Genomic DNA, 9,723 nt, shown 5'->3' with positions numbered 1-9,723 from the left:
CCTTAGAGATTCCGTGGATGGCAGATATGTCCCTTGCACACACACGTGGTGGTGTGTTTGGACTGCGTGCCGCCCAAATGTCACTGTCATACTGTACATGCCAACCCCAATAACCAGGAACAGGTGCTCCCCCCACACACACACACACACACACACACACGTCACACAGGCACGCACGAACGCGCACACACACGCACACACGTGCACACGTTTAACACGTTTAACCTACTATTCATAATTAGCCTGATTTTAACCACAACTAACAGTACTGCAGTGCATACACAAGTGTAAATGAAACAAAACATCACCGACCATTGGCATCTTTCTTTGGAGGTAGAGCTCTTGAGTAGTCTTTGCGGTTTGCATTAGTTTGTTTTTTGAGAATGACTGAACCTCCATTCCTTTTAAGGTGCTCCTAATCAAGTAACGAGCAGCCATCTTGCTGCTGCATTATGGGAGATGTAGTTTCTGAGGTCTGAGTTGTCATGCTGACCAGATTTGTGGTCCATTTCTGAGTTTTGACTCAACACACACACACACACACACACACACACACACACACACACACACACACACACACACACACACACACACACACACACACACACACACACACACACACACACACACACACACACACACACACACACACACACACACACACACACTTTGATGATGGGAATAATGTTCACAAACAAGCGACAGGGATCTCATCTCAAGCACTTTGTCTTAAGCTTTCAATGCACCAAGCTCATCACGTTGACTACAAAGCCATGAATAAATAAATGACACAAAACATTTATGGAAATATGAATTATTGAGTTGAGGGGTTTAATATTAATAACGGGGGAGAAAAAGCATTCCGACTAATAAGCTATATGCCACCGAGAAACATGTGACTCAATGAGTCCATGTATGGTACCATGAGTGTAGCGATTGATTAAAAAACATGATCAGGCCAGGGCCGGCCGAGCGGTCCAGGTACCAAGGCTGGTAATCCAGCCTGACAGCGTGTTGCGGGTTCGAATCCCTATCCCGACAGCCTTTGCTGCGTGTCTTACCCCCATCTCTCTCCCCTTTTCCTGTCAAACTACTGTAATCTATCAATAAAGGCACGAACCCGGGCTCCCCCAGAGTTAGTGTCGAAGTGTCCTTGAGCAAGACACTGAACCCCTAATTGCTCCCGATGTGCTGGTTGGTGCCTTACATGGTTTCCACCGCCATTGGTGTACACTGTCACCGTACTGTACTGTACTGGCACACCCGAAATCATCATATATATACAGTTAATTATGGGCGTGTGTGTGTTAGGTTGCGCACAGGTGGTGAAAAACAACCATGCTATTTTCATGCTCATACCCAGGCACCCAGCCAGCCACACACATAGCTCCGTAAGGGAGTGGTTGCACCACTAAAAAAAAAACATGATCAGATGCGGAGAATATTTGGGGGCGAGTCTAATGTACTATAACACTGACAGTATGTACCATAACACAGAGACAGCTCATCATGAGAATCGAATGATATCTTGCTGTGAACGTTCCAAGACAGAAGATGTTGCATTTTGTTACGTGAAATGCGAACAGACCTATACAACCTTTGCACACAGTTATTCACCTCTGTCCTACTGATCTAAAAGCCCCATCTGGTATCAGGTTCAGACCCCTGGCAGCAGGGAAAATATACTGTACAGAGGAATTCGCCCTTAAACTCCATCCCCTGATCCACAGCATCAGTCGATAATACTTGAACCTGTGTGTGTTTTCAGCTGGAAGCCTTTGGGCTGATTTCCAAACAAAGTTCACAAGGACTACACCCGATTGTGTAGAGACACAGACAAGGTAGTGATTTTATTCTCTTAAAGAATTGCCCTGATAACAAATGTGTACACACACACACACACACACACACACACACACGCACACACACACACACACACACACACACACACACACGCACACACACACACACACACACACACACACACACACACACACACACACACACACACACACACACACACACACACACACACACACACACACACACACACACACAATACAGTGATAGCCACATGCTAGTGTCCATATTCTGGGGGCGAACATTCGGCAAAAATAGCACATCTACAGTACAGCTCACAACAAGAGATTTGGGGAAGAAGGGGAAAAGGAGGAGGCCATAGTGAAGTACGTACTGTATATAGGGGTTCAAACATGACAACATTGACATTACGAGCTCCATGAGGACCTCACCTAACATTTATATGTATAGCATGTGTAGCTCATATTAGGATTCTAGTGTAGTGATAGTACACTCTGGCCCAGACAAGATGGAGTCACAGCAAGGCAACACCCCTCGCCCTGGGAGTCTCCCAGCTGGTGTGACACCAGACCATCTGTGTGTCTATTTACCCCAATGAGGTGAGAGTGTGTGTGTGTGTGTGTGTGTGTGTGTGTGTGTGTGTGTGTGTGTGTGTGTGTGTGTGTGTGTGTGTGTGTGTGTGAGTGCGTGCGTGCGTGCGTGCGTGCGTGCGTGCGTGCGTGCGAGCGCCCGCATTCTACATTGTTTTCAAAATGCCTAGCAAGACTTGAAACGTCAATGCGCACTGCAATCTCTAACAAGTTGAATGAATGAAACACAAAAATAGTTTCCCTGCTACAGACTGGACCAAATGAATGATGGCTGGCCACACAATACAGAAAAGGACCTCCATTTGAATAGAAGAGATCGTAGGGCAAAGTAGAAGAGATTGTATATAGGCCCTACAAAGCAAATCTGCTCTACAATACAGTATGTAAGTGAGAGCAAAAGCAAATGGTAATTCCTGCATTCTTTGAGGCTTAACATCCACTAACTGCACCGACAGAAAAATTTGAAAACGTATGGACTATATCTCTCCATTATCATTATATCTGTAAAGTCAGACAATTAAAAATGGTCTACAATCCAACAGGGTGGAGTGGAGTTTCACTCTGAGGACACTTGTAAAGTCAGTACCATTATCACGCCATGTGATAATGGATATTTCACTTTCAAATCAAATAAACATAATACATAACAATATTAAAAATAAAGGAGAAAAATCACAGCCCCCTCACACATTAGGGAGCCGGGATTTTCCATTTCTTTTTTATTTTATATATAGATTTTTTTAAAGTGAAATATCCCTAATAGTTGAGAAAATGTATTTGCATCTTACATTCCAAATGTCCACACTTATTATCCACCAATCAATTTAGACAAATATTCAGGTAAGGAACCATTGTAGAGTCTGATCACGTGGCCTTTATTGGCTGTAAATGGATTAAATGTATGAACCACCAGATGGCTAGTTGTTTATCTTTTCAGAGATGTAAACATTAAACATTCACAAAGACAGTCTTAACATAACTCAACATAACAGTGCTACGAGTAAGATCCAAAGCTTAATTGAGGGGCAAATGAGAGCTTGAGCCTGAACACGCCATTGGATAAAGGAAATAAACACTCAAGTACTATAGTCTCTAGGCATTAAATGAACATGGCTTTACATGCAATTATAAAAGCAAAAAAGCATGCTAAAGTAGCTCAGCTTGCTCAGGAAATATGGCTAACATTTCCACTTGTAATAAGCTCTTCACAAGTAGGCGGTATTTTGAAGCATAAACACTCAAGCTATTTACCTCAGACCTTTGCCACATATAGAATTGCAAATGTGATTATCTCTTTGGTGACTGGTGAGCTAAGCTGTTGAAACGCTAAAACCTTACTGAATGTTGGGCTTGTTCTTGCTTTACATGAGCTGCTAGGTATTCTTCACATGATGGCAATCATAGAGCTATAAATATGCCAATCAGTACACGTACTGGATAGTCTGGACTGCCAACAGCAAGACAACGTAAGTCCATAACGTAATAACAAATCCACCTTAAAGAGGGAGTTGGTGGGACAGAAACATAATCTTATGGTCATGTTCACACTAGTACAGTGATTTCACACATCAAATTAGCCCACCACCTGTCTTCACAACCATGTGTTGTCTATGAGGTCAATGGACTACTCTAAAGACTGGGACAACTGCTCCTGAATAGACCAGCAAGTGATTAACATTTTCTTCCATCAAAACCTGAAGAGCTCTTACAGTTCATAAACACTTGTGACAAACTGCAGAGTCACCGTCTTCGAGAACGGCAAGGTCTACTCTCAAATTGCCCTTGGGCACATGACGTATACAGTGCCAAATTCTAACCACGTGGCTCTACTATTCAGCATTATCTGTTTGGGCTGAAGATTACTCAACAGGCAAGGCTGCTCTTCTGAGATAATGATTCAGAAATGTCACAAAAGAAAAGGAGAGCGCTGGGGTCCTGTATTCACTTATCTAGTAATTAAGCACACTTTCCACAGATATGTTCAACTGTAGTTTATTTTTATTAAAAAGACCAGGGTGCAAATATGAAATTAAAAAAAATAAAGACAAGCATATAATTTTTAAGCATTTAATACAAACTTAACAATATAAACTATTTCAGTCCCTCTTGACATGTAAGACACTGACTCAAAATACTTTGTTATACCGTATTTTTATCAAGTATTGCACAATGTAGGTACAAAATTAATATTCATACGATTACATTTTGTCCATAATATAGCAAAAATCTTTTAACCTCTTAACAGAAAATACAATTCTTCGTTCAGAAAAAAGCAAATATTCCTACACTTGAATTCCACCACTAAGGAATACTCTGTACAGTCTTCAGAATATCGTATGTATTTTAAAGATGGATTTCTTTAACAATTATCTTTTAAAAAAAGGAAAAGAAAATAAGGAAAGCTGCTGCAGCCATCACAGATCACTGAAGTAGTAAAAAGATATAAATGCAACACCATGTCATAGAAACAATATATACTCTGATATCTTACAAACTCTGTACTAAATTAAATTATACAATTAGAAAAGGACCAAGTAACCCCACTTAGTAGTGCCAATTCAATAAAAATCAGCCATGTCTTACCACCTGTAAAATACTGTAAGAGGCCAAAACTTGAAGCTTGTGTTTTGTTTGTGTTTTTTTTTACTTTTTGGAGTATTTTTCTTTTTTCAACGTAGTAAAAAATTATTTTGTGCTTGGTTGGCAAAAAGGAAAAAGAAAAACAATGATGCATGTTGAATTTAAGTAACCAAGCTTGGATGTGTTTGTACAACAAGCTCTCTTTTTTCGTTCTTTTTTTAAGAAAAACTCAAGGGGGAACAGTAAAAAAACAAAACAAAAAAAAACACCCTTGGGCACATGCGCTTGACTGACTAGACATTACTTCCTTCAAAGTCCAGTTTTCTAAATGTGCGTTTTGCTTTTCCTTCTCTTTTAGCCACCATCATTCATAAATAACATCGTCATGATGAGTTTAGTTAGCCATGACCGGCTGGAATTGCTGGTTAGAATACTGCATGTTGCTCAGACTGAAGTTGAGGCCATCCATAAGGGACTTGTCGTTGAGGCTGCCATAGGCCGCAAACATGTCAAAGGCATTGTTGTACTGCAGTGGGCCGAGCCCCAGGGAGCCTTCCCCAGGGAACACAGCTCCAGGGCTGGCCTGACCCTGCAGGCTGGGGAACACAAACTCCTTGGCATTGGGGGAAAGAGCAGAGGCCTTCTGCTGCTGCTGACCAAGGCCCAATCCGTACAGTGAGTGCATGGAGGTGGAGATGGCTTTCTGCTTCAGTAGGGTGTTCACATTCAGGCCCAGGTTACTGGTGGGTGAGGTGCGGGCTACCTTGCCGCTGCTACCACTGTTGCCGCTACCGTTGTTGTTGCGGCCACCGCTGCTCTTCATTTTTGTGGAGCCAAATTTGGTGGCGGCGAAGGTGGCAGTGGTGAAGGTTAAGGGCTGCGTGGAGCGTGGCATGAAAGAAGGGCTGACGGCAGCAGACTGCCCAAACGGGGGGGATGGAGAGCTGGACTCAGAGGAGGCCCCGACAGGGTCACTGATTGGCATGAAGACCTGGGCCTCTGGGTTAAAGCTGTTCTTGATCTCCTTGTCCAGCTCGGAGCCATTCTCATTGTTATCATCCACATAGAGCACCTTTACTGGTCCCTTCTCTCCGATCTGGTAGGAGACCTCAAACGGGTCGATCCACACGCTAAGGTCCTGAGGGAGATTATTCCGGACATCTTCGATGTCCAGGCCACTCTCTTTGGCTGCCTGCTCCACCACAGGGTCGACCTTCTCCCCTACATGGATGCACCTAAATCCTGAACCTTTGTATGGCTTATCCGGGTACCAGTGCCCTTCATATTTCTTCTTCAGCTGCCTCTCAAGCTCTTCACCAAAGATATTCACACGTCGCCGAGGGAGTTTGTTGTACAAATAGGAAATAATAAAGTTAAGTGCTACTTGGATTTCAAGCTGCATAGCTGCTTCAGTGGCGAGACCGATTCCTTTTCCGACACAGGGTGAATTTTTCCGAGTGTTGCAAAAACCTCCAAGGCAGCAGTGATCAGTGTATTGAAGAGACTCGGATTAAGTGCTTGTTGCTGAAACTGATATCCTTCCTTTGACAGGGTCAGGTTCTTGATCCTGAAACGGAAAGATGAGAACAATATTATTACTCTGAGACGGTCTGCAGTTCCATAACAAAAAGACATTTCAGAGAAGCCCGATATCAAATTAGCCATCATTATGGTTCATGTTACGGTCTCGGTTAGCTTCACACCCTGGCAACGAAGCACTGTCTGTCCTCCACACAGCCCTACTGCATATCAGCTGTACAATATCAACACTACAGCTATAAATAAACACAGTCCACTGACTCACAGGGTGTCAGCAGCAGTGTTCTCCCTTGTGGTTGCTGTATGACTGATAAATGCAACTATAGCCGTCCTCCATCGAGGGGCGTTGTGTAGTTCCTTCCGCGTCAGAATGGGATTTTAGATGGCTTCATTTTGACATTGTTAGGGGGCGATTGTTTTGCATTCCTCGCATGCGGGCATGTCAATGTTACAGAAGACAAGCCAGATCGTTTCCTTCCTGAAGCTTGTGTAGGCAAAAGAAGATCACGGGCCAAGCTTGCAGTCTGTTACATAATAATCATTGGATTGCTGACCATGGCCAATGTAAAGCCATTTGTCTGACAGAACACGAGACATTATAACCCTTCGTAGCCTATCGTGTCAGTCATGATGACAAGCATAAACTACTAGATAACAAATCGTCCTCTTCGCCCATCGCCTCGTCTTATCACGGGTCGGTAGGACATCATCACGAGCGACACTGCAAAGCAACTTGAAGGGGGGGGGTCCATTTCATAACTTAGAATTCGTCGCTCGCCAAACAAAATAAATGACACATTTCAAATTTTATACATTTCAGTTAAAGTCAAGATGCGTCATTTGCTTTTCCAGCGTCGATCGACAGGCTCGTGCCACCGAATACAAATGATCCCTTTAAATCGAGGGTGTGTGTGTGTGTGTGTGTGAGCGGAATGTTATGCTTAGTTTATATCCCGCCGTACGGAGGTGTTGGTCGGCCCAAAAAGAGCAGATCTACTCTACAAGCTTTACAAACGCGTCGCGAAAGCCTAGTGTGGACGAAATGGTGTGCCCTTCTTGTCGGCAAGCAACACCACCCGAGGTGCAAAGAACAACAGACGGTCGTGCGACGGCAGCAGCAGTAGAGACACAAGCTACTGCTAGCTCGACCAGCTTGGCTGCCTATAGCTAGGCTGCTGCTAATGCTAACCAAATGTGGAATCTCACAACGTTATGCACGACTGACAGCGTTCAAAACAGTAAAATCACACCATGGTTTACACACCGACAAACACGACAAGGGGTTGTACTCACTGTCGTCTAAACAAGTGCCAATGATTGATTGTCATATAGAAGGCACGATTCCATCTTATTTTTTAAATTATTGCGTTTATATAATTGACAATTTCACGTAGCCATACATTCTGTGTAATCCAAACATAAGATCGACGGTTCTGCATTGTGTAATGTATGTGTATAATGCAACTCAAACCCACAGCCTGTGCAAGTCAGATAATATGAATCATTCACTTACATTGAAATGTACAGCGGGTCCTTGATGCAATAGATTCCGCTTCAGTCAAACGGTGTATTCATTCTTCTACAGCTTCTGCTGAACAGGGTTTTCTTTTCTTGCTTTTGTTTTCCTTTTGTTTTACTGGAGGTATAAAAGTTATATGATAATATTAACAATAATGTCCTTCGTGTGTCTCTACAATTGTGTTCCAGGCGAGTTTGTTGTTCCTTGTTGTGTGGGGTAGATTTTTAGGTTTCCTCTCCTATAAAGGGGGGCCGTGCCGTGATGTGACTCCCCACTGCCTGGGAGTTTTTACAACTCTGTCCTTTCAAACTTGGGCTGGCGTGTTTTTATAGTGCTCCTCCGCCACGGACGCGGAGGAGGCGGTGATGCGGCTCCTAGAGGTCAACACCCAGCAGGGGATTCCCATTGGCCGAGAGGCGCCTTCGTCATCAATATCCACCCCGGCTCGCGCCGTGATTGGCGCAGCCGGCGCGTCAGTCAAGCCGCAGAGTTCTATTTACGGTAGTGGTTCGCCTTTCATGTGCTCTGGGGTCTAGTTTTATGGAGCTGGTTGTTGACGTGCATGAGCTTCATAAAAACCCTATAGGCCTATAGTTCACTTTCACTGCAAGATATGTAACCAAGCTGTACAGTGGAACACTCCTCGTCTAACGTTGCAAATACAAATGACCAGACAACCATATTTGTATACATGCTTTCTAAATGGTCATGTTTGTATTATTTTGTTGGCTATATGAAGTTGATGGCTCGAGCACTATCTTTTGCTCAAATCAAAAAGTTAAAAACAAATCATCAGTAGTCAAGCCACGCTGAAGCTGCAAGCAGCTGGTGGAGAGAGAGAAAGAGAGAGAGACATAGACCAGAACTACTAGTGTCTCCAGTCGGAGGGACACACCTGTCAGGGGTTGTGTACCCTTCTCTTTACCAATGACATTTTAATGTTCCTTGAGCCAATGGGAAAAGTCTACAGCTGTGCCTGTGTATCTACAACCCAAAACCTGCTGGTTGCGGAGAGTGTTGTGACATAACACAATTCTCACCGCTTTAAAACAGGGCAGATGAAAATCTGTCATCTGAGGAGTTATCCACTTAAACCTCTCAAACTGAAACTGTAACCGTGATGAAACTTCAATTATTATAAAACTGGTGGTTTGCGTCACACAATGGATCCAGGCTGCTTTTCCTGCCCATGTGGCTTTGCTCCTTGTTTTTAGCAGCTGTGCTGGGCTTAAGCTCTCTCTGCCAGGCCTAAGGTAATTGACGTCACATTCTGTTCTTACCTAACATGGGCTCTCACACCCTGTGTTTGCACAATAAATAAAATGCCACATGAAATGTACAGCTGGGGTGAGGGTACGTGGCAGGAGGCAGGGGGAGGACAGTGGAAAGCGTTTTAGAAGTAGCTAGGTACCAAGTTGAGGCTGTAAAACAATCTACAGACTTCAAAATCCCAAGGAAAACTAGGAAATGATGTGGATCTCAGGATGCACATAGAAACGGCACGGTTCCAATGTGGATATTCTCAGACTTCACGTGACCCGCCTGTACTGTGACATAAGTCATTTTATGATGCCGTCTACTATGACATATCTATGACACATGACACGAAATTAGGACACACACACACAAATGCACACACGCACGCACATACTGAGAACAGTCTAATTTAAGGGG

At 43.6% G+C, this 9,723-nt stretch overlaps 1 protein-coding gene across 1 annotated transcript; it reads right to left on the bottom strand.

Annotated features, from left to right (window-relative positions):
* Positions 1-4,387: 4,387 nt before the first annotated feature.
* Positions 4,388-8,335, bottom strand: LOC308333303 (protein Tob1-like). The gene is made up of 2 exons (XM_080789613.1): positions 8,044-8,335; positions 4,388-6,558 (listed from the first exon to the last, which is right to left on the bottom strand). Exon 2 carries the CDS (start codon positions 6,391-6,393, stop codon positions 5,386-5,388), a length of 1,008 nt encoding a protein of 335 aa, XP_080645739.1. The 5' UTR covers positions 6,394-6,558; positions 8,044-8,335; the 3' UTR covers positions 4,388-5,385.
* Between the last annotated feature and the right edge of the window lie 1,388 nt (positions 8,336-9,723).

This window comes from Protomyctophum bolini (genome assembly GCF_963924005.1).
Source record: "Protomyctophum bolini genome assembly, chromosome: 18".
NCBI classification, from domain to species: Eukaryota; Metazoa; Chordata; class Actinopteri; order Myctophiformes; family Myctophidae; genus Protomyctophum; species Protomyctophum bolini.
The sequence above is the reverse complement of the archived record's forward strand: the minus strand, read 5'-3'. Positions and strand labels throughout refer to the sequence as shown.